This window comes from Dipodomys merriami, unplaced genomic scaffold, assembly GCF_024711535.1.
Source record: "Dipodomys merriami isolate MVZ:Mamm:240054 unplaced genomic scaffold, mDipMer1.0.p SCAF_10, whole genome shotgun sequence".
In the NCBI taxonomy this organism is placed as follows: domain Eukaryota; kingdom Metazoa; phylum Chordata; class Mammalia; order Rodentia; family Heteromyidae; genus Dipodomys; species Dipodomys merriami.
The window spans coordinates 2532649-2556379 of record NW_027202271.1 but is presented as its reverse complement, the minus strand read 5'-3'; the positions used below and the strand labels follow the sequence as shown (position 1 = coordinate 2556379).

The 23731-nt window shown below is 45.8% G+C and overlaps 1 protein-coding gene across 4 annotated transcripts; it reads left to right on the top strand.

Annotated features, from left to right (window-relative positions):
* The first annotated feature begins 316 nt into the window (after positions 1-316).
* Positions 317-23731, top strand: Sinhcaf (SIN3-HDAC complex associated factor). 4 transcript variants are annotated; one of them, XM_070038353.1, is made up of 7 exons: positions 1745-1906; positions 6180-6291; positions 10801-10948; positions 14487-14586; positions 16147-16273; positions 19356-19506; positions 20735-23731. In XM_070038353.1, the coding sequence occupies exons 3-7, from the start codon at positions 10821-10823 to the stop codon at positions 20892-20894; spliced, it is 666 nt and encodes a 221-aa protein (XP_069894454.1). In that variant the 5' UTR covers positions 1745-1906; positions 6180-6291; positions 10801-10820; the 3' UTR covers positions 20895-23731. The 4 variants fall into 4 exon arrangements, with proteins under 4 accessions (XP_069894480.1, XP_069894470.1, XP_069894454.1 ...); XM_070038379.1 differs by lacking the exons at positions 1745-1906; positions 6180-6291 and adding an exon at positions 317-492; XM_070038369.1 differs by lacking the exons at positions 1745-1906; positions 6180-6291 and adding an exon at positions 672-739.

The following is a 23731-nucleotide window of genomic DNA, read 5'->3' as shown; positions in this document are numbered from 1 at the left end:
GCGCACCCCAGGTACCGGGCTGACCTTTCCGCCACTGTCGCGCCGCCACACCCCCTCCGCCGCGGCCCGCAGTGGCGAGGCGTTTGTTTGTGGGACGTCCGCCGTAGTAAGCAGTCCCCGCCCCGCGTCTCCCCCTCGCTGCCTCGTTTCCCGCGCCCAGGGGTTGCTCCCCTTAAAAGGACAATGGAGGCCTCGAGAGCGCGCACGCACGCCGGCCCGCCGGGCGTTCTCCCCTCCCCGCCCACGACGCGCGCGCGCCCGTATGCAAATAAGCTCGATTCAAGAGAATTTGGTCCCGGCGGCGGCGCACGCGCAGTGGGAAAGCGGAATCTACACCTTCCCGGCCAGCGGTAGCAACTGCAGAACTGCAGGAGACAATCTTTCTAGACAAGGCGGTTGGCGGCGGGGAGCAGGCGCTTGCGGGAGGCTGGCCGGGCGGTGCTGGCTGCACCTCGGGGACGTCAGTGCGTGTGGATCGGCCGCTCGTGGGAGGTGAGTGATCCCGAGCGTTACTTGAGTGGTGCCAAGTTGTCGGTGTGAAGATCTGATGTCGGAGTGATCTTTTTTCCTTTCGCTTCCCCCTCCCCCCTCTGGCCGCACGCACGCACACACAAACACGCGCACACACAGGAAGTTTTGTCTTGGAGGTGGCATCGCGGCGCGCCGTGTGCGTGACTCCGGAGCCCAGTTCTTTTGTGCACGCGTTTGGATGTGCTCGGTACCGGGGCGGGCTCGTGAGGTAAACCGAAAGTCCGGGGCGGGGGCGCGGGGCCGGCGGCCACGCCGAAGGTGACAATGACTCCCAGCCGCAGTGTTCCGACGGGGGGAGCGGGCGGCCGCGGGGCGCGGTGCCCGGGCGGGGAGGCCGCGCTTCGTCGCTCCCCGCGCGGCGGGCTTCTTCCCACAGCCCGTGCCCGGGAGCGGACGGGGACGGACGGACAATGAACGCCGCCGTGCAGAAAACTTGCAAAGTTGCGGGCCCCGGGAAGTAGGGGCCGGCGCGTGTCGGGGTGCGGGGACCGGGCAGCGGGGTCGGACCGCCCCGCCGCGCGCGCTGCCGCGGCGTTGGCCCGGCTTGGGAGGGCTGCGGCTGCGACAATGCGGCCGGCACGCGGTCGCCCTCCGCAACCCGCGGCCACGCGCGCCGGGCTCGCCGCCCAGGGCGGGGGCACCGGGCGCGGCACCCCCGCCCCAAGTTTGGCCGGCGGCCGCGTGCTCACCTGTAGCCTCGGCGCGGGCACTGACGTCCCGGCTACGGCGCCGGTGGAGCGGAGCTGCTCGGCCGAGGCCGGAGCGAGCGAACTCCGGAGGAAGGCACCGCTGGGGTTTGCACGTTCGTGTGCTTGCATGCGTGCGCGCGTGTACGTGTGTGTGTGTGTGTGTGTGTGTGTGTGTGTGTGTGTGTGTGCTCGGCACCGCAGAGCACGTGCTCCTGGGGCCCCGGCCTAGGAGCGGACGCCCCGCTGCGGGGCGGGGACGCGGGCAGGCGGGCGCGGGGCTCGGCCCGCAGGACAATGTGATTTGCAGATGATGGCGTCTCGCCAGTTTAAAAGCCGGAGTGGAGAAGTGGCGGCCCCGCCCGCGCGGCGCTCGCGGGGACGCGGAGAACTTTGGCTAACAAGCCGACGGCCGCGGGGGAGCGGGGTCCGCCGCCCGGGGACGCCGGGGCCCCGCGGGGTGTCGGCCAGTGCGCGCCCCCCCCGCCCCCGCCCCCGCCCCGGGCCCCGCCGTCCCCGGGGCCGCACGTACGCAGTGCCGGGGCGGACGGAAAACAAAGAGCGGCGAATGCCCGAGCGGGCCTGGGGCCGCGGCGGGGGGCGGCCGCGGACCCCGAAGTTCGGGCGACTTTGCGGAGGGGCTTTTGTCCCCTGAGCCCTGGCGGAGGAAACTTCGGCGCGAGCGCGGGGTGAGCTTGGTACCGGGGGGCGAGCGCGCCCCGCACTGCAGCCGCGGCTGCACCGGGCGGAAAGGGGAGGCCGGCGGCCACGGACCCCGCTACCGGCGGCCCGGGCGGGAGTCTGGGAGGTCTGTGGATTCGCCTTTGAAGTCGAACTGTTGCCATGTTTGAATTACGTCAGGGCAAAGCCATGAGGAGGAACAAGCCCCGGCCGGCCGCGCGGCGTGCGGGGGGCGCGGCCTGCGGGCGGCGCCAGCGGGGGGCGGCGGGGCGGGGCGGGCTCCGGTTCCGGGGCGGGGGAGGGGAGCGGGAGCCCGGCGGGGACCCCTGATCGCCGCAGCCCCTGCCCTCCACAGGACCTCACTCGCCACTGTCGATCCCCCCCCCCTTTTTGTTTTCAAGTTTTTAGATTGCGGTCGTCAAGGTGATGGGCCGGGGGGTCCCGGGTGCGGGACGCCGGCGAGAGCGCGTTTCTTGTCGGGCATTGTCGCCCCTCTCCTCGCTCTCGGGGTTTTTCCTCCCACAGGTTGTGTAGCTCGGCGTGACGCCTCGGTTACCGCCGCCCTCGGGCGCTTCTGTTCGCTGCGGCTCGCGGTGGCCGCGGGGTGCTCCGGGGTCCCGGGGGTGTTTGGGGGGCGATCCTGTTCGGGGAGGCGGCATTTGGAGGCGTTCCGGGGGAAGCCGGCGAACACGGAGATTGCGGATTCCTCCATCCACTCGGTGGCTGGCACATCCAGCCCCCTGCCCCGCGTCACCCGAAAACCACTGTGGGGGAGTTTGGGCCTCCCCCCGGACTGTCCTGAGGAAGTGAGCACTGTGGGCGATTGTTCCCGTTTCACGTTTGTGTGTGGCCGGGAAGGCAGGTTTGTTTGGGTTGGGAGATTTGGAGTGGTGCAGAGTTTGTTCTGCGAACTAGGACCCCAGCGGACTTCTTTTGCTTCCTAACTTTGCAGTACTCGCAGGCACTTGGAAAATCAAGGAATGATGACTGGTAAGCCAGCCGCTTTGCCGCAGCGACCCAATCCCCCTTTTTCACGTGGTCCTAAGGAAAGGAAGGTGAAGACAACTTTTTGCTCGGCCTAATTCTTTGAATAATTCAGATGAATTTGACCCTGTCAATGAAAAGACTTACTGAAAGCACCTGCTTTTTTAACTGAAGTTTGCCCGACTTGAAAAGCCTTTTTAATAATGTATTGTTGCAAAACACAACACGTTTTTAAGCTGCCCAATCTAAATGAAGGGCTGGAAGTTGTTTCTGGTGGAGTTCAGAGCAAAGCCTGCTATTTAAACAATTTATGTGATAATTTGGAAAAGGGGATTTTTTTTCCTTAAAGTATTCCAGACTCAGTGTTTGATCATTTTTCTCTGCTTTTATCTCAAGATTACCTCAAGGAAGCAAGCATTTAGGGGATTGAGAGGAAGTTGCTTAGGGTAATGGCTACCCAATAGGGCTAGTTTCTCCCCAGTTCCTTTGAGCTAGAGTTGACCTTCTGGTTACCCCTCGTAGGTTTTCTTTTCAAGCTTTTTTTGTTTTGTATGTGGCCCCAGGCTTAGCTCAAAAATTATGCTGGTTTGACACATGGGTGCTTCTTTAGTATTTGGGGTTTGCCTACAGTCTAGACATCCGATAAGCAACACTATCTGTTGATCCTTTCCTGAGTTCTGTGTTTGAATCAGCTTAAGATGTTTTGCCACACCAAGAAAAAAAATCCATGCAAGTTGAAATCCATTTTCCCCCTGTTCTTATTAAGTAAACACATTCCTCTCAAGTTTTGGTTGACCAAATCACAAACAGAAAGGCAACCAGAATTAGTACATTTCTGAAGTGAATTAAAAGAAAACATGTCAAAAACTTGGTTTAAGAACTTTGACTTTCCTTTGGGTAACTCTTTGGGTCCTGTATTTAAAAGGTACTTCGCAAGTACACACAGATTCTTTATTTTCTTTCATGTCGTAGGCCTATTATTGCAAGAATTTCAGGATCCTGGAAAATTTCAAACATAACATGTAGAGAAAAATATTTTGCTTTTAGATATTAGAATGACTTATAAAAACGAATGATTTGTGAGTGGAAGAACAAAAAGACGAGGACTCAATTCAATGGTCTTCTCTTTGTATTACTTTTCCAGAAGGAATGTATAATACCATCTAAGTGGGGTTAATTCTATGTGTTTGGACACTGGATGGTTAGCGATAAGGCCTTGGGAAAACATAACTGGTGGAACTTAAATTATGATCACACATTTATGTCAGCAAAGAGATTATGAATGATTTCATGTGTAGAATTAAGTGACTACACATGTAAAAGTTTTTCAGTGGGGAAAGTTTCAGCTGACTTGAAACCTAAACCAAAAATGTTACAAACCTATTAAGAAGACACATTAATTCATTTACTTACCTGGCACTTAGTATTTAATGCCATTTTCTCTTTTCTTTTCCTTTTTTTTTTTTGGTCAGTTGCAAGGGCCTGAACTCTGGGCCTGGGCGCTGTCCCCCAGCTCTTCAGCTGTAGACCAGCGCTCTACCACTTGAGCCTCAGCCGCACTTCTGGCTTTTTCTGCTTATGTGGTGCTGAATCGAACCCAGGGCCTCATGCATGCAAGGCAAGCACTCTACCACTGAGCCACCTTCCCAGCACCTCATTTTCTCTTTTCATAGGGAAGCTGGGCTAGCTACTCAGGAGGCTGAGATCTGAGGATCACAGTTCGAAGCCAGCTGGGCAGGAAAGTCTGTTAGACTTACCTCCAACAAATTCAGAAAAGGCCAGCAGTGGAGCTGTGGCTCAAGTGGTAGAGCACTAGCCTTGAGCAAAAGAAGCTCAGGCCCTGAGTTCAAACTCTATCTTAGGATGGTAGTTCGAAACCAGAGGGCGGGCAAATCTAGGAGACTCTTATTTCCAGTTAGCCAGCAAAAACTGGACGTAGAGGTGTGGCTCAAAGGGTAATGAGCCTTCGGTGAAAAAAGCCAAGCTAGAGTGTGAGGCCCTGAGTTCAAGCCCCCTACACAGCACACACACAAAAAAACCCAAAACAAATCAAACAAAAAAACAACCCACTAAAACACAACTAAAGCCTGGAGTGGAAAGAAAGAATGTGTTTGGTCCCTTCCCCCACCTCCAGAAACCAGTTCTGGAATGACTGCCTTCTACTCCTGTTAGCTTTTCCAATTCTTATTCAACCGTTTTTTACATTTTTAAAAAAGTCCCTGAAAGACCCAGAAAAGGTTGTGTTCTTTCTTCCTGATTTCTCCACCTTCTGAATTAGCCTTGTGTTTCCTGTGGGGATTTAAGTTGAAAATACCTTGGTTTCACCAGCTTTTCTTTTCATTGTATCTGCAAGTAAAGTTTTTGGTATTAGGGGAATAATCTGGAAATCAAGTCCAGAAGAAAGGCAGGGAGGTATGTTTGCTTGCAGTTACTGGTTCAAGTATAATGGATTAAATCGTGTCTGTTTCTGTGTACTGTAAGCTTCATCATTTACTATAACAATCATCTGATTGATTTTTTTAACTTTGGTAATGTTAGTACACACTGAATTGAGGAACTTTTCCTCCCTCCCCCTACCACCCCCACTCCTGCGTTTAACTCAGGGCCTAGTTGCTGTCCTGTAAGCTTTTTTTCCCCCTTAATGCTGGTGCTGTACCACTTGAGCCACAGCTCCACTTCTAGTTCTTTGCTGTTTAATTGGAGGTAAGAGCCTCACTGATTTATCCCTGGCTGACTTTCAGACTGTTTTCCTCAGATCTCTGCCTCTGCATAGCAAGGACCCCACTACCAGTGCACCCTGCTTGAAGTAACTCATTTTGATACTAACTTCTCTAGATTTGGGACTAATTCTTCCTCCCCACACTCCCTCTTGAAATAGCACAAACTAGTTTCTACCAGTTATGAAAATAGATGGCCATTTCATTCATTTTTTTCTCCATAGTAATTCATTTGTTATGCATTTCCAGATATAATTTATGTTGTCCCTTCAGCTTTTTTGTTCAGGGCTAGCTAGCATTCTACCACTTGAACCACAGCTTCCCTTCTGGCATTTTGGTGGTGAAGTGGAGATGAGTGTCATGGACTTTCCTGTCTGGGCTGGCTTCAAGCTGTGATCCTCCAATCTCAGCCTCCTGAGTAGCTAGAATTACAAGTGTGAGTCATCGAGCCTGGCTACATCAGGACAACTTTTGTTTTTCTACAAAAGTCCATAGACCAAATGTTAAAAAATAACCTCTTTCAGATCATCTTGTGCTTTTCTCTTTATTGTGGGCGCTGTTTCCCATTCATGCCTTTCAGATTCATCTTGGCTATCCCAATTCTTTTTCCATCGTTAGCAGATTCCACCTGTTTCTGTGGACTGTGTGTAGACCACACCTGGCTGTAACCTAAGACTTACTTCCTGTAACAGGTTAGTAACCCCTGCAACGGCTATTGAAATAACCTAGGAGATAATACAGTAAATAAATAAGTGAAATCTTTTTAGATCAGTGTTCTAAGAAAGGGTTGGGAAAATATTGCAAGATAATTTAGTTTTGCAGGCTGAGAGAATAGAGAGGTGGTAGTCTCCAGACAAATACCAGCCAAAGGACCTTATTAAGGTGGCAGCAAAGGTGGTTTTAGCGTTCTTGGGCAGCCTGGAAATACCCCTTTGTTCTTTGTCAAGGAGTTTAGTTATTCTCCTGAAGCTAGACTTGATAACTTCATAGAGAGAAAAGGAAGAGAGTAATTGATTTCCACACTTATTTTTATTTATTTTTATTTTTATTTTAATTTTTTTATTTTAATTTTTTGCCAGTCATGGTACCTGAACTCTGGGCCTGGGCGCTGTCCCTCAGCTCTTCAGCTCAAGGCTAGTGCTCTACCACTTGAGCCACAGTACCACTTCCAGCTTTTTCTGCTTATGTGGTGCTGAGGAATTGAACCCAGGGCCTCATGCATGCAAGGCAAGCACTCTACCACTGAGCCACCTTCCCAGCCCCTTATTTTTTATTTTTTAAAGTTGAATTCTAAAGGTGTGATGTACAGGGGGGTTCCAGTTACATAAGTCAGGTAAAGAGTGCATTTCTTTTTGTACATTGTTTCCCCTTTAGCTCTCCCAGTTTTTGTCTTCCTATCCCCACCCTTAAGTTGTATAGTTCATAAATAATTTTTGTGCTGATACTAGGGTCAAACTCAGGGCCTTGTGCTTTGGCTTGGCTTAATTCCCTTGAGGTTGTTGCTCTACCACTTGAGCCACAGCTCCACTTCTGGCTTTTTTCTGGTTAATTGGAGATTAAGAATCTCAAGGATTTTCCTGCCTGACTTATTTCAAATCATGATCCTCAGATCTCAGGCTCTTGAGTAGCTAGGACTATAGGCATGAGCCACTGGTGCCTGGCAGTATCTATTTAGGGCAAAAAGGACAAGTTGGATCAAGAGCTGTGTGCTGAGAAGTACCATTGAGAGTATTAAGGGTATTAGCAACTTTGGCAAACTAACTGCCCAAACAGAAGGCAAAATTATAAATTGAAAAAACTTCCAGCCGGGCACTGGTGGCTCACACCTATAATTTTGCCTATCTTTGAGCACAAAAGCTCAGGAACAGCGCCAGGCCTTGAGCTCAAATGCCAATACTGGTGCGCGCATGTGCGTGCATGAGTGTGTGTGTGTACATGCACACGCACGCACGGTATCAGAGCTGACTACCAGCCATGTGCTAGTATTTCACAGATTTTCAAAAGTTAAGGTTTATTCCTATTTTAGTGATGATAAAGGAGGTAGGGGGTGAGACACATAAAGTCTATTTCTTGAAGTTTGAGTCAGATCAGATCTGTGTGCCATCAATACCCCCTTCTTAACATTGTCACCTTGGAAATGGAAAAAGCCCAAGAGGCATGCAAAGCCTGGAGTGCAAACTCCAGTAAAGGCAGGAAAAGAAGAGACAATACACAGTGGTATTTTCATGTACTTCAGAGAGAAGTGAGATTTCATCTCAATGTTTCCCAAGGGGCAAATGAAATTAGAAGGGACTTCTTATTTCTAAGACAGAAGCAGAAGTGGAGTTCTTGCCCTTCACTTACAATTTGCATTTTGTACTGCTCATTATTCCTGCCTTTTACAAGAAAATTCATAAATCCAACTTTCTCACTTCCTGGAATCACTCTTGAACTCAAGGCCTCATGCTCTCACTTGCCTTTTTCACTCAAGGCTGGCTGTACTGCTTGAACCACACCTCTACCTCCTGCTTTTTTGCTGGTTCATTGGAGATAGGAGTCTGAGACTTTTCTGCCCCAAGTGATTTCAAACAGCCAACCTTAGATCTCAGCCTCCGGAGTAGCTAAGGTTGTAGGTTGGGATTTATTTATTTTTTGTGCCAGTTCTGGGACTTGAACTGGGCCTGGGTACTGACTGCCCTATCTATTGCTCTTACTAGTTGAGCCACAGTTCCACTAACCACTTTTTGGTTGATTTTTCCTGTCCAGGCTGGCTTTTCTAACTTGGATCTTCAGATCTCAGCCTCCTAAGTAGCTAGCATTACTGGTGTAAGCCACTGTGGTGAGGGTGTGCATTTATATTCAGAACTTTGAATGCTGGGAAGTAGGCAGATAGTTAGAAGCAGATGAAAACAAACATTAATGTTTTATTACTCATGGCTCTTTGTAAGTGCTGATAAAATAGTCTCATTATGGGAAATAATTGCAAGCAAGTGACATAGCAGAAAAACACAAAACACTCAGTTCTATTGACCCTTTATGAAGAATGTTGAAAAGTGTTGCTCTAGTTACAAGGCTGGTATGGACCAGATCCTGTACCTTACCTACAAAGGTAACTAGAGTATGTGATTGACTAAAATGATCAGTCAGGGATTCCCACAGCATGTGATCACGTGTGTTTTTTATTTCTTCCTTTTCCCATTCTGTCATTTCAGGGTCTTTTCTAATCTGGGTGCTAGTCATAGTCACACTTTTCATCCTAGCTACTCAGGAGGCTGAGATCTGAGGATCAAGATTTGAAGTCAGCTCGGGCAGAAAATTCTATGAGATTCTTACCTCTAATTAAGAACCAAAAAGCTGGAAGTGGAGCTGTGCCTTTAAAGACAGTGTTTGGGTTCTGAGTTCAAGTGCCCGTACTGGCAATAAATAAGTCACAAAATAGGGGGCAAAGTTCGTTTCACCTGGTTCCATATTAAAAAGTATTAAAAGCTAACAGCTACTATGTGTGTATACACATAAGTGTGTGTGTGTGTGTGTGTATGAATCATGTATATACACACAAAATACATCTGTACATACTCAGGATTGGTTCTATTTCCTAGTTGGAGCTTAAGCTCAGCAAGGATGGTATTTATAATAGATTTATAATAATCAACTTTAAACTTCAAGATGATCAAAAAGCATTTTTTGTTGTTTTGGTTAGTTGGTTGGTTCAACTGGGTTTCACTGTTTACCAGATTTCCCTCCCACCCCCACCCTCAGGGGATTACAGGCTTGCCATACCATAGCTGGATAGAAAAAATTCTTCTGTAATTACGTTCCTTTGGTTCTTTTTTTTTTTTTTTTGTCGGTCATGGGGCTTGAACTCCAGGCCTGGGCGCTGTCCCTCAGCTCTTCAGCTCAAGGCGAGCGCTCTACCACTTGAGCTACAGCGCCACTTCCGGTTTTCTGGTGGTTTATTGGAGATAGGAGTCTCATGGTCTCTCCTGCCCGGGCTGGCTTTGAACCGCGATCCTCAGATCTCAGCCTCCTGAGTAGCTAGGATTACAGGCGTGAGCCACCAGCGCCCGGCTTCCTTTGGTTCTTTCTCATTTATGTTAAGCAAAGTAAACTTAGGTGTATTGAATTAAATGTAAAGAGTGATAATGTCTATTCTCTGTCTTCATAATCTCATTAAGTTAGAATAGGATTGACCTTATTTATATGCTCTTATATTTTTATGTACTTATTTAGCCAGTCCTGGGGCTTGAACTCAGGGCTTGGGCACTGTCCTTGAGGTTCTTTTTTTTTTTTTTTTTTTTCCTTGGTCGTGGGGCTTGAACTCTGGGCCTGGGCGCTGTCCCTGTGCTCTTCAGCTGAAGGCGAGCGCTCTACCACTTGAGCCACAGCGCCACTTCCAGTTTTCTAGTGGTTTATTGGAGATCAGAGTCTCATGGACTTTTCTGCCCAGGCTGGCTTTGAACCGTGATCCTCAGCTCTCAGCCTCCTGAGTAGCTAGGATTACAGGTGTGAGCCACCAGCGCCCGGCTGTCCCTGAGGTTCTTTTGCTTAAGGCTACCACTCTACCATGTGCCATAGCACCACTTCTGGCTTTTTCTGTTTATGTGGTACTGAGGAATTGAACCCAGGCCTGTTGGGCAAGCTCTTTACCAGTCAGCCACATTCCCAGCCTGAACTTTCATTTTTAAATGTTAAGTATTGGGGCTTGAACTCAGGGCCTCAGGCACTTGCTTAGGACTTTTTGCTCACACCTGGGGTTCTGCCACTTGATCTACATCCTTTTTTCTGGTGGTTACTTGGAGATAACTGTCTCACAGGCTTTCCCCCCTGAGCTGGCTTTGACTTCTATCTTCGGCTCTCAGCCTCCAGAGTAGCTAGGATTACCGGTATGAGCCACAGGCACCCAGCAAGAACTAATTTTTTTTTTTAACCAATTTTAGAGCTGGAGACAAAGCACAGCGGTAGAGTGCTTGCCTCCCATGTCCAGTGTCCTTGGTTCCATCTCTATAAGAGAACATAGCAAGACAAAAGTGCTCTCTGCATTTCCAGTGGTTTTCTCTTTATACATATACCACTAGACACTAAGAAATAGAAGGAAATTTAGAAGATCTTACCAGATCCTGCATGTTTGACTTGGTCAGGAAATATTATGGTGCTTTGGGGGTGGTGTGGTTTCTTGATATGTGGTTTCAAATAAAGTTGTGTCCATTTTCTTGACTTTACAGACCTTCACCTAGAAGAAAAGATGTTTGGTTTTCACAAGCCAAAGATGTACCGCAGTATAGAGGGCTGCTGTATTTGCAGAGCTAAGTCATCAAGTTCTCGATTCACTGACAGTAAACGCTATGAGAAGGATTTCCAGAGCTGCTTTGGGTAAGATAAGTTGATCTGTCTACACCATTCTCTTTTATTGTTATTTATTTTTTGCAGGTTCTGGGGCTTGAACTCAGGGACTGGTTTGGTACCTGAGCCTCTCTGTACTCAAGGCTAGTGCTCTACTACTTGAGCCACAGGGCCACTTCCTGACTTATTTGAGTAGTTTATTGGAGATAAGAGTCTCAAAGGAACTTTTCTGCCCATACTGGCTCTGAACTGTGATCCTTAGATCTCACCCTCCTGAGTTGCTAGGATTATAGGCAGGAGCCACCAGTGCCCAGCTGATGTTTGCACCATTCTTACAGAGTAAAACAATTACAGAAAAGGAAATATTTCTGAGCAAAGCAATTACAGCAGTGTGCTAATAATTCATATCACTTATTTTTTAATCTAGCTTTTAAAAGATCCTAATCTTAAAATTAATCCAGACAATTGTCCCTGGGCTCCTTGAAGTTAGCCTGCTATCCCTTGAGCCACAGTGCCACTTCTGGCTCTTTCTGTGACTAATTGGAGAGAAGAGTCTCAGGGACTTTACTGCCAGGCTGTCTTTGAACCATGATCCTCAAATATCAGCTTCCTAGCTAGGATTGCATGTGTGAGCTACCAGCACCAGGCTTTCCTGAGCTTTTTTGCTCAAGGTTAGTACTCTTATCACTTGACCCACACAGCTCTTCTTCTGGCTTTTTGGTGCTTAATTGCAGACCAGAGTTTCACGAACTTTCCTAACCAAGCTGGCTTTGAACCATGCTCCTCAGATCTTAGCCTGAGTAGCTAGGATTGCAGGCATGAGACATTGGCTCCCAGTTAGCACTAGTTACTGCCAAGTTAGTTAGGAAGCTCAGTATAGTTTAAGACAGATCCTTTTTTTAAAATTTCACCATAGGTAGATTTTACATTTTTTCCCCTTATTCTCTCTAATAGCTGCCCCAATATTTTTTTTTCTGCTTTGTCTTTTTTTTTTCCCAAGTCATGGGTCCTAAACTCGGCCTGGGCGCTGTCCCTCATCTCTTCAGCTCAAGGCTAGCGCTCTACCACTTGAGCCACAGCACCACTCCTGGCTTTTTCTGCTTATGTGGTGCTGAGGAATCGAACCCAAGGCTTCTTGCATGCTAGGCAAGTACTCTACCATTAAGCCACCTTCCCAGCCCAAATAAATTTCATTTTTTTTTTGTCTTATTTTGTGGGTCATGGGGCTTGAACTCTGGACCTGGGCACTGTCCCTCAGCTCTTCAGCTTGAGCTACAGCGCCACCTCCTCTGCATTGTCTTTCTAGGCAGTAGAGATATTTTTTTGTTGTTGTTACTGGTTGTGGAGCTTAAACTCTAGGCCTGAGTGCTATCCCTCAGTTCTTCAGCTTAAGGCAAGTGCTCTACCACTTGAGCCACAGCACCACTTCCAGTTAATTGGAGATAAGAGTCTCATGGACTTTTCTGCCCAGGTTGGCTTTGAACTGTGATCTTTAGATCTTACCCTTCTGAGTAGCTAGGATTACTGGCATGAGCTACCAGCACCTATCTAGAGATACATTTTAACCTAACTTACCAAGGAAGATATTGATAGTGTTCTTTCCTGAAATTATCAAGGTATTCTTGCCTGCATCCTTATTGTTTTACTCGGTTATCTTACCTCTATTCAGTAATATGGAATGTATTTTCCCACAACTATCTGGTTTTAAAAAGAAAGTTTAATGTTGAGCCCATTTTCCATGTTAGAAGTTAATTTTACTGGGTCATTTTTATTTCTTTTCCTTTTATGCCAGTCCTGTGGCTTGAACTCAGGGCCACACATACTGTCATTAAGGTTTTTTAGCTCAAGGCTGGCATGCTACCAGTGGAGCCACACCACACTCGGTATTTCTTGGGTTTTTTTTTTTTTTTTTGCCAGATAATTGAAATAAGAGTATCACAGGCTTTTCTGCCTGTATTGGTTTTGAACCTTAATCCTCAGATCTCAGCTTCCTGAGTAAGTAGCATTACAAGCATGAGCCACCACTGCCCCATTGATCATTGATTATTCATTGTAACATGGTAATTATTTAGAAGGTTGACAGTACCATTTATGTCTTTGCAAATTGAATTTTTCTTCAGTTCTGATGTTACATGTATCAGTACTCTAATATGTATACAGACAAGTTTTGTGAGGAAAAGAGTTTTAGAACCTGCTATTGATCTTTTCTTTTCTTTTTTTCTTCCACACAGCTACAAAAATCCTCTAGCAGGGCTGAGAATGTGGCTTAGGGGTATAGTGCTTGCCTAGCATGCATGAAGCCCTGGGTTTGATTCCTCAGTACCACATATACAGAAAAAGCTGGAAGTGGTACTGTGGCTCAAGTGGTAAAGTGGTAGCCATGAGCAGAAGAAGCTCAGGGACAGTGACCAGGTCCTGAGTTCAAGCCCCAGGACTGGCAAAAAACAACAAAAAATCCTCTAGCATTATGCAACTGGAATATCATAGCACATTATTTTTTAGTTAATTCTTTTTTGTGCCAGTCTTGGGGCTTGAACTTGGTGCTTGGGTGCTATCTCTAAGCTTTTATTTTATTTTTGTCAGTCATGGGGCCTGAACTCTGGGCCTGGACACTGTCACTGAGCTCTTCAGCTCAAGGCTTGCGCTCTACCACTTGAGCCATAGCACCACTTCCAGCTTTTTCTGCTTATGTGGTGCTGAGGAATCAAACCCAGGGCCTCATGCATGTAAGGCAAGCACTTTACCACTGAGTCACATTCCCAGCCCCTCTTTAAGCTTTTGTGCTAAATCTAGCACTCTACCATTTGAGCCAGAACTTCACTTCTGGCTTTTTGATAGTTAATTGGAGATAAGAATCTCATGAACTTTCCTGCTTAGGCTGGCTTTACACCTTGATTCTCAGCTCCCAGCCTCCTGAGTAGCTAGGATTACAGGAGTGAGCCACCAGTACCCTGGGTCTATTTTTACTTTCAGAGTGACATTTTGTTACCTAACTTAATGAAGTATATGTGTATTCTAAGAAAGATTTGACTGCATTCTTCAAAACCACTGTAGTAACCAGAGTCTCTTGTAGGACCAAAGTTTTACTGGTACTTAATTTAAAAAATACATTATTTGGGGCTGGGAAGGTGGCTCAGTGGTAGAGCACTTGCCTTGCATGCCTGAGGCCTTGGGTTCGATTCCTCAGAACCACATAAGCAAAAAGAAAAAAGCCAGAAGTGGCGCTGTGGCTCAAGTGGTAGAGCGCTAGCCTTGAGCTGAAGAGCTAAGGGACAATGCCCAGGCCCAGAGTTCAGGCCCCACAACTGGACCCAAAAAAAAAACCAACCAAAAAATCATTATTTATGTGCTTTTGTTCTTTATCTTTAAGCTAGCAGATTGAAATAGAATAGTTATTGGTCCTATAGAGGGTAATTATATTTCAAACAGTGGAATAAGATTATTTAGCATGATGAGAAATTGCATCTTGGGACTACAAATGGATGGTTAGATGGTTTTCTGGGAGAAGTGAACTTGCATGAATTCTTAAAGGTAAAGGAGCCTGATCCAGGTTTGTTTTCTTTATCAGGTTGCATGAAACCCGTTCAGGAGACATCTGCAATGCCTGTGTTTTGCTTGTCAAAAGATGGAAGAAATTACCAGCTGGATCAAAAAAAAACTGGAATCATGTTCGTTCCCTTTTTTTTTTTCAATTCTAATTTTATGTATCCACATACCTTTTTCTGTGTGTGCGCTGGTATTGGGGCTTGAAGTCAGTGTCTCACTAGACATTTTTGCTCCTGGCTGGCTCTGATCTACCACTTGACTCACCTCCAGCCTGGCTTTTTGCTGGATAATGTTCAGTCTGTATACTTGCTCTGTGCTGGCTTTGAACTAGGATCTTCAGACTTCAGCTTCCTGAGTAACTAGAATTATAGGTGTAAGCCACCTGTATCTGGTATATTAAGCTTTTTGTTGTTGTTGTTAACTTTCAAATACTGTGTAGAAATACTAGGTTTTTTTTATTTTTCTTAATTTTGTTGTGTCATCCACTGATGATTAACCAATACATATAGCAGATGCTTACTCTTATTCACTTTTTTTTTTCTTTTGTCGGTTGTGGGGCCTGAACTCTGGGCCCGGCACTGTCCCTCACCTCTTGAGCTCAAGGCTAGCACTCTAGCACTTGAGCCACAGCGCCACTTCTGGCTTTTTCTGCTTTTGTGGTGCTGAGGAATCAAACCCATGGCCTTATGCATGCAGGGCAAGCACTCTACCACTAAACCACCTTCCCAGCCCCATCTACTACTTTTTTATTCTCTCTTTAAAGTGAGTAAGAGTGGGGCCCAGAGTTCAGGCCCCACAACCAACCAAAAAAAAAAAAAAAGTAGTAGATGGCATTTATTACTTAATATTATATGATGATTAAAAATATACTTTGAAACTCCTTTCCTCCTGTTCATGTGTGTATGTGTGCGTGCCAGTCCTGGGGCTTGAACTCCAGGCCTAGATGCTGACTTTAGTTTTTTTTTGCTCAAGTAAGCCACAGTCATTTTGTTGGTCTTTTGAATGTAAGTATTTAGCCTGGTGCTAGTGGCTCATACCTATAATCCTAGCTACTCAAGAGGTTGAGATCCAACGATTACAGTCCAATGCCAGCTTGGACATGAAAGCCCATGAGACTCTTATCTCTCCAGTTAACCACCAAAAAAACTGGAAAGGGGCCATATGGCTCATAGTGGTAAAGCACTAGCCTTGAGCAAAAGAGTTCAGTGACAGTGCCCAGGTCCCAAGTTCAAGCCCCATGACCAACAAAAAATAGAAAGTATTTAAAGGACTTTATTTGCTGGGGCTGTCTTGGAATTGCAACCCTCATCTCTTACCATTTGGAGTAGCTAGGATGATACAGTCTTGGCATTCTACCTCAAACATTCTTTCAGTATAAAATTGTGCTTTTCAAATAGAATTAGGCTGGGGGCTGAAAAGGTGGCCCAGTGGTAGAGCGCTTGCCTTGCATGCATGAGGCCCTGGGTTTGATTCCTCAGTACCACATAAGCAAAAAGAAAAAAAGCAGGAAGTAGCACTGTGGTTCAAGTGGTAGAGTGCTAGCCTTGAGCTGAAGAGCTGAGGGACAGTGCCCACAACCAGACCCTCCCCCCCGCAAAAAAATAGAGTTAGGCCTGAACCAAGAGATACATACACTGGTATCAATGCTTAGGTAACATTAAATATTCATTATTTTCTTCCAGGTGGTAGATGCCAGAGCAGGTCCCAGCCTAAAGACTACCTTGAAACCAAAGAAAGTGAAAACTCTATCTGGAAACAGGATAAAAAGCAACCAGATCAGTAAACTGCAGAAGGAATTTAAACGTCACAGTAAGTTTCGAACCTTGGTATATCAAGTGGTTTTCCAGTTTATTTTTGGTTGTTGTTGATGAATGGTATATTCAGATAACTTTCTTCTTGTTTGTTCCCTTTTTGACAGGGCTGAGGATCTTGCATGCTAGGGACCAGTTATACTCAAACACCTTCCTGCTTCTTTCCTTTTTTACAGGGCCTTAAAATCAAGGCCTTGTGTTCTCACTGCTTGCTTGCTCATAGCTGGTTTTCAACTACTTGAGCCATACCTTCAGCCTGGCTTTTTCCCCTAGTTGTTTGGGAGATGGAGTTTTCCATCTGCCAGGACTGACTTTGAACCACAATCCTTTAGATCTCAGTCTCCTAAGGAGGCCAGGATTATAGGCGTGAGTCACCAGCACCTATCTAGGAACTGAGGTCTTAACATAGAGTCCATTGCCTAAAATGCCTTTTACCTCATGATTCTGAAACAAAAGGTCAAAGAATTTGTTTTGCTAAACTGACTGGTAGAGGAAGAATTGGCTAAATGGGCAGAGTAGTGACTAATAAATGACCATGAAATGCTGTATAAAGAAATAGGATTATTTGTTAGATTTTTTGGGAGGGTGGGGGGAATGCCATTCTTAGGATTGAACTTGTGGCCTGGGCATGGTTCCTGAGCTTTTTTTGCTCAAGGCTCTACAACTTGGGCCACAGATACACTTTTTCCACTTTCTAGCAATAAACATCTTGTGGACTTTCCTGGTTTGAACCCTGATACTCTGATTTTAGCCTCCTGAGATTAGCTAGGATTACAGACAGATGTAAGCCACCAGCATCTGGCTAAGAAACAGGATTTTTCATGAAGCTCATCTCCAAAGGGAAGTGTGATATATATCAAGTACACATAGAGCAGATTTTAAAGTTCCCTGAATTCGGTGCTTGGGCTGCAGTCATTCATTGAGGTGTAGGCATTGGGTATACACCTACCTTGTTCTAATAAGGAAAAAACAGATGATGGAATTAGCAGTAAACAGTGTGACTGAATATGGGAAAATATCAAATGAGATTCACTCAGACTCTCACATGGCCCTAAGGAAAGGAGCTAAATGGTTAGGTGTCTTTTGGGGCTCACACCTGTGATTCTAGCTACCGAGGAGGCTGAGATCTGAGGATCGCAGTTGGAAGCCAGCCTGACATGAAAGTTCATGAGACTTTTTTTTTTTTTTTTGGTTGTGGGGCTTGAACTCATCGTGGGCGCTGTGCCTTAGTTCTTCAACTCAAGGCTAGTGCTCTACTACTTGAGACACATTGCCACTTCTGGTTTTCTGGTGGCTTATTGGGGATAAGCGTCTCGGGTCTGGGAAGGTGGCTCAGTGGTAATGTGCTTGCCTCACATGCATGAGGCCCTGGGTTCGATTCCTCAGCACCATGTAAACAGAAAAGGCTGCACTGTGGCTCAAGTGGTAGAGTGGTAGCCTTGAGCTGAAGAGCTGAGAGGCAGCACCCACACCCAGAGTTCAGGCCCCATGACCACCACCAACAACAAAAAGTCTCACGGACTTTGCTGTCCAGGTTGGCTTTCAACGTGGTCCTCAGATCTCAGCCTCCTGAGTAGCTAAGATAACAGGCGTGAGCCCCCACCTGTGGCTCATGAAACTTAAACCACAACAAAGTCAGAAGTAGAATGTGGCTCAAGTGGTAGAGTGCTAGCCTTGAGCAAAAACAAAAATCTGGAAATGAGCTGTATGGCTCAAGTGGTACAGCATTATTCTTGAGTGAAAAAGCCAAGCAAGAGCATGGTCATGGGCTGGGAAGGTGGCTCAGTGGTAGAGCGCTTGCCTTGCATGCCTGAGGCCCTGGGTTCAATTCCTCAGCACCACATAGGCAAAAAGAAAAAAGCTGGAAGTGGTGCTGTGGCTCAAGTGGTAGAGCGCTAGCCTTGAGCTGAAGAGCTAAGGGGCAGTGCTCAGGCCTAGAGTTCAGGCCCCACTACCGGACAAAAAAAAAAAAAAGAGCATGGGTCATTAGTTCAAGCCTTCGTACAGGCACATGCAACTTTAATTTTATCTTGGTTATCAAGTGATAACTAAGGTTTTAGTGATAAAGCTAAGGGAGAGCCTTACTTAGTTCAAGGCTCAGTGTTGGCACCTAAAACAAATTCTGTTCTTAGCAGGTGCTGGAGGCTCACGCCTATAATACTAGCTACTCAGGAGGCTGAGCTCTGAGAATCACAGTATGAAGCCAGCCTAGGCAATAACACTCTCCTTCCAGTTAACCACCAGAAAACCCAGAGTGGCACTGTGGCTCAAAGTAGTAGAGCACTACCCTTGAGTGAAAATGCTCAGGGACAGTGCCTAAGCCCTGAGTTCAAGCCCCTTGACCAACAAAAAAATTACTCTTGGGCTGAAGATGTGGCTCGGGTGGTAGAGCACAAACCAGTGAACAAAAGCAAGCATCAGATAGCAAGTTTCCCAGTCTAGGACAAAAAAGTGTTCTTTAAAAAAAGGTATATTTAGCCGGGCGCTGGTGGCTCACGCCTGTAATCCTAGCTACTCAGGAGGCTGAGATCTGAGGATCGCGGTTCAAAGCCAGCCCGGGCAGGAGAGACCGTGAGACTCCTATCTCCAATAAACCACCAGAAAACCGGAAGTGGCGCTGTAGCTCAAGTGGTAGAGCGCTCGCCTTGAGCTGAAGAGCTGAGGGACAGCGCCCAGACCCAGAGTTCAGCCCCCACGACCGGCAAAAAAAGAAAAAAAATGTATATTTAGCCAGTTGCAGGTTCATGCCTGTAATCCTAGCTTCTCAGGAGGCTAAGATCTGAGGATCACAGTTCAAAGCCAGCCTGGGCAGGAAAAGTCTGAGACTTAGATTTCCAGTTAGTCACAGAAAAAAACCAGAAGTGGACCTATGGCTCAAGTTGCAGAGTGCTAGCCTTGAGCAAAAAGAAGCTCAAGGGACAGTGCTTAGGCCCCAAGTTCAAGCCCCAAGACCAGTAGGGAAAAAAAATAGTATGCTTACCAAGGGATTTGTTGGGGGTGTTCCAGCCCCTGTAGTGGCTCTTAGACATAATAAAGTGGAAGGGTTTTTTTTTTGTTTTGTTTGTTTGTTTTTATTGCAGATTCTGATGCCCACAGTACCACCTCAAGTGCCTCGCCAGCTCAGTCTCCTTGTTATAGTAACCAATCAGATGACGGCTCAGATACAGAGATGGCTTCTGGCTCTAACAGGACACCAGTTTTTTCCTTTTTAGATCTTACATATTGGAAAAGGTGAGTAACAGAAAATATCACACACTCCCACAGACTTGTTACATGATTTATGATGGGCGAAGTTAAAAAAAAATTGCTAGGATATGTTCCAAAGCATGGAATAAATATGGAAGAATTCTACTTGAGTTTTTTCTTCACTCCACATACAAGTATCAATTACCTAGGCATTAAAGTAGAAAACAAATACAACAAACAAGACTCGAGAAACAAGGTCCTCCACTCATCTGGTCAAATCATTACTAAATGACCCCATGCTGCTGACCACATACATGGTGTATATGTGCACATTGGAGGGAAACTAGGAGGAGGACACAGAACCAGAGGGAAACAGGGGAAAACATACAACGGCAGGATCCATCAGCTGCACTGGTCATTGATTAAAACGAACTAAGCAACTCAATGGCAGTGATGGGAGGGAGGGAATGAGTGGGAAAGAGGGAACAGTTGACGCTATGCAAAGGAAAGGAATGTACATATCACCCGATATGGAAGAAATAACAGTATTTTCAAAGCTCATGGAACTCAAACTTCATGGACCAAGACAGAGGCAATTTGCTCCACAAAGGCTACAATGTGTTTGTGACTTTCACTAAGTATCACTATCCAATAATACTGTGAAATTTATGTAATCACAATAAATCACAATAAAATTAATCACAATAAAAAAAATTGCAAAAAAAAAAAAAAAGACTCCAGAAAGGTGGGGGGAAAAAAGTAGAAAACAAGCTTGGTGCAGGTGGCTCATGTCTATAATCCTAGCTACACTGGAGGCTGAGATTTGAGCATGCAAAGCCCATCGAAGCAGGAATGTCAGTGAGGCTCTTACCTCCAGTTAACCACCAGAAAAGCCTGAGTGGTATTGTGGCTCAAAATGGGAGAGTGCTAGCCTTGTGCCCAAAAGCTCAGGGACAGTGCCCAGGTCCTGAGTCCAAGCCCCAGGGTTAGCCTAGGTGAGTGCAAGTGTGCGCACACATACACACACAGAGAAATAACTCATTAAATAAAAACATGTTCAAATATTTCTATAATCTTGGAAGTACAAATCTCAGTTTCCTAGCTACATTCTTCCAGGATCCCTATCATGTGGAAGTTGTTAATACTGTGGAAAGTGAGTCTTTTGATCATGTTGGACTAGTTAAAATGGTGGGTAGGTTTCCTTCCCTCCCTCCTTTCCTTTCTTTGTTTTGTTTTTGCTTTATTAGTATTTCTTTTTTCTTTTTCCTTTTAGACAGAAAATATGTTGTGGGATCATCTATAAAGGCCGCTTTGGGGAAGTCCTCATCGATACCCATCTATTCAAGCCCTGTTGCAGCAATAAGAAAGCCAGCACTGACAAGCCGGAGGAGCCGGGCCCAGAGCCTCTGCCCATCTCCACTCAGGAATGGTGACCGAGGCTCACGCAGAAGCCATTGGAAGTTTCAGAGACCACAAGCAACCAACTGACCCTCTTCTTTTGAACTTGGATCCCTGCTATTCTGCCAAAAGACATTTTCTAGAATAGTTTTTTTGAATGGTTTTTCTTTTCCCTCCCTAGTCCCACAAACTCTAAAGCCAGTGTCTACTTACTACAAATAAGAAAAAGGAAAAAAAAGAAGTGTACATAATATTTAAGATGCTGAGTATTTCATAGGAAAGCTGAATGCTGCTGTAAAGTGCTCTTTAAGTCTTTTTTTTAAATCCCCTTCTAATGAATAAAATTAGGGGAAATTCAGGGGACAGAGATGGGATTTGTTGTATGCTAAGCTGTATGTAGTTTTAGTTTTTCTCTATCGGGAAGCCGTGGTTGGGGGCATTTTCTTCGATGGCTGGATGCACCTGTTTTCCCTCCCGATTCTACATTTGTAACATGACCTGCCCCTAGATAGAGGTGGCTGTTGGTAACTTTGGCATACTTAGGTCTTGCCATAGTTTTGATGACTCAAACCTATACTACTGATTACTAAGCAGGACAGCGAGCTTTGGGATGCATGATAGCTTGATGGAAGAGGTATGTCTAAATCATAGGGAGCTTGACTGTATATGTTGCATCTTTTGTTACCTCCCATCATTAATATTGGATGCAGGTTTTAATTCATGTGGAAATCTGAAAGCAGAATCCAAGCACCTCATGTGGAAATGGCAATTCTCTAGGGTAGGCAAGACGAGATCCTGTCTGAACTGGTACCAAAGCGTCACCGCCTGGCAGAGCAAAAGGCTTTGACTATAAATGTTAAGCTATATGAATAAAAGGTGCAAGTTTTCAGGATGGGATGGAACAAAAGTGAGTGCTATTTAGGGCACATTTCTCTGAGGGCTTGCCCGTGTGAATGACTGGTGTTGCTTGTGTTATGTGGCTGTTCCTCAGATTCCTGAAATGTGCACAATTCAGTTTTAGCTCTGGATTGCTTCCACTGACCTTTGTGAAGGTTTTATCTACACAGATGGCATTTGGCTTGTTTTAACCTATTAAGGGTTTGTTTTTTTTCACTATTTAAGGTTTTTTAAAAGAAAAGGCATATGTTAATGCTAAGTAGATTGGTTTGGGGTTCATTCAGATTTTTCTTTTTCCTTTTTTGAATGAGACTTTTGAAACTACAAGGTATACTGAAGTTGGAGCCCCTAATTCCCATATCGTCACTAAAAGCCTCACTTATGAGGCGCTGGTAGCACAGGTCTGTAACCCTAGTTACTCAGGAGGCTAATATCTGAAGATTGCAGCTCAAAGCCAGACTGGACAGAAAAGAGACCTTTTTTGGGGGGGGGGGTCCCGTTGTGGGGCCTGAACTCTGGGCCTGGGCGCTGTCCCTCAGCTCTTCAGCTCAAGGCTAGTGCTCTACCACTTGAGCCACAGCGCCACTTCCAGCTTTTTTCTTTTTGCTTATGTGGTACTGAGGAATTGAGCCCAAGGCCTCAGGCATGCAAGGCAAGTGCTCTACCACTGAGCTACCTTCCCAGCCCAGAAAAGAGACTCATCCCTGTTAATCAGCAAAAAGCTAAAAGTGGGGGCAAAACTCAAGTAGTAGAGTGCCATCCTTGAGAGAAAGTTAATGAGTTAGTTATTGGAGAGTACCCCACCCCTGAATGAGAAAAGAGAAAGAAAAAGGCCTCTGTTAACTTGAACCTAGTCCAAAGTCTCCTCATTGCTTTTCAACAAGTTCAGGAAAAAATAGCTCTACAATTTTCCATAATAAGGGGTGGAGCCTTGGGGTATAATAATCTGGTTTAGTGCTCCTTTTTAAAACTGGATTGAAGCTAGTGGTTTCCTCCATATAATCCTAGCTACTCAGGAGGCTGAGATCTGAGGCAGATCAAAGTTCAAAGTCAGCCCTTGGCAACAAAGTCCATGAGACTTTCACCTCCAGTTAACCACCAAAAAAGCCAGAAGTGGAGCTGTGGCTCAAGTGGTAGAGCCCTAACCTTGAGTAAAATAGCTAAGGGATAGCCATAGTCCTGGTGGCTCACACTTGTCAGCCTAGCGACTCAGGAGGCTGAGATCTGAGGATTTTGCTTCAAAGCCAGCCCAGGAAAGAAAGCCTGTAACATTTTTCCATCTGTTGAAACAGCAAAAAGCCAAAAGAGCTATGGCTCAAGAGGGAGAGTGCCAGCCTTGAGCAAAAAAGCTCAGGAACAGTACCCAATCCCTAAGTTCAAATCTCAGGACCAGCACCAAAAGAAAGCAAGCTTAGGGACAGTGGGCAGTCCCTGATTTCAAGCCCTAGTGCCTGCAAGCATGCATGCATACACACACTAGTATCACAAAATGGAGTGAGCCACTTTCAAGGAGAACCCTATAGTTTTATAGTTATTTCTTTTGAAAAAAAAAAAAAAAACAACCAATATGCTACAAGCCACCGTGGGCACAGACTGCACAGTGAGTTGGGCACGCTCGGCCATAACCTTTTGAGTTTCATAGTGAGTCCAGCCATCGTCTTCCTCCTGAGTTGTTTGGAAGTGGTTTGTTTTTTTTAAAAAACTTTTGTACATTTGGCTGCAGTATTGGTGGTAGGATATACTATAATGTTGATCATCTCAACTTCTGTATTTATTTATTTATTACTAGACCTCAACCACAGTCTTCTTTTTCCCCCACCTCTCTTTGCCTGTAGGATGTTCGGTATTGTAGTCATGCACTTTTTATTAATATATTAGAAATCTACAAAATCTGTTTTGTACTTTTTTATACTGTTGGATAATTATAATCAAAACTTTTACTAGGGTATTGAATAAATTTAGTCTTATTAGAAAA

Excerpts from the sequence above, each read along its gene's own strand:
- Sinhcaf (XM_070038379.1), top strand. The coding sequence starts at position 10,821 with ATGTTTGGTTTTCACAAGCCAAAGATGTACCGCAGTATAGAGGGCTGC. Across the intron at positions 10,949-14,486 it reads GATTTCCAGAGCTGCTTTGG|GTTGCATGAAACCCGTTCAG; the intron begins GTAAGATAAGTT and ends TTTCTTTATCAG. Across the intron at positions 19,507-20,734 it reads GATCTTACATATTGGAAAAG|ACAGAAAATATGTTGTGGGA; the intron begins GTGAGTAACAGA and ends TTTTCCTTTTAG.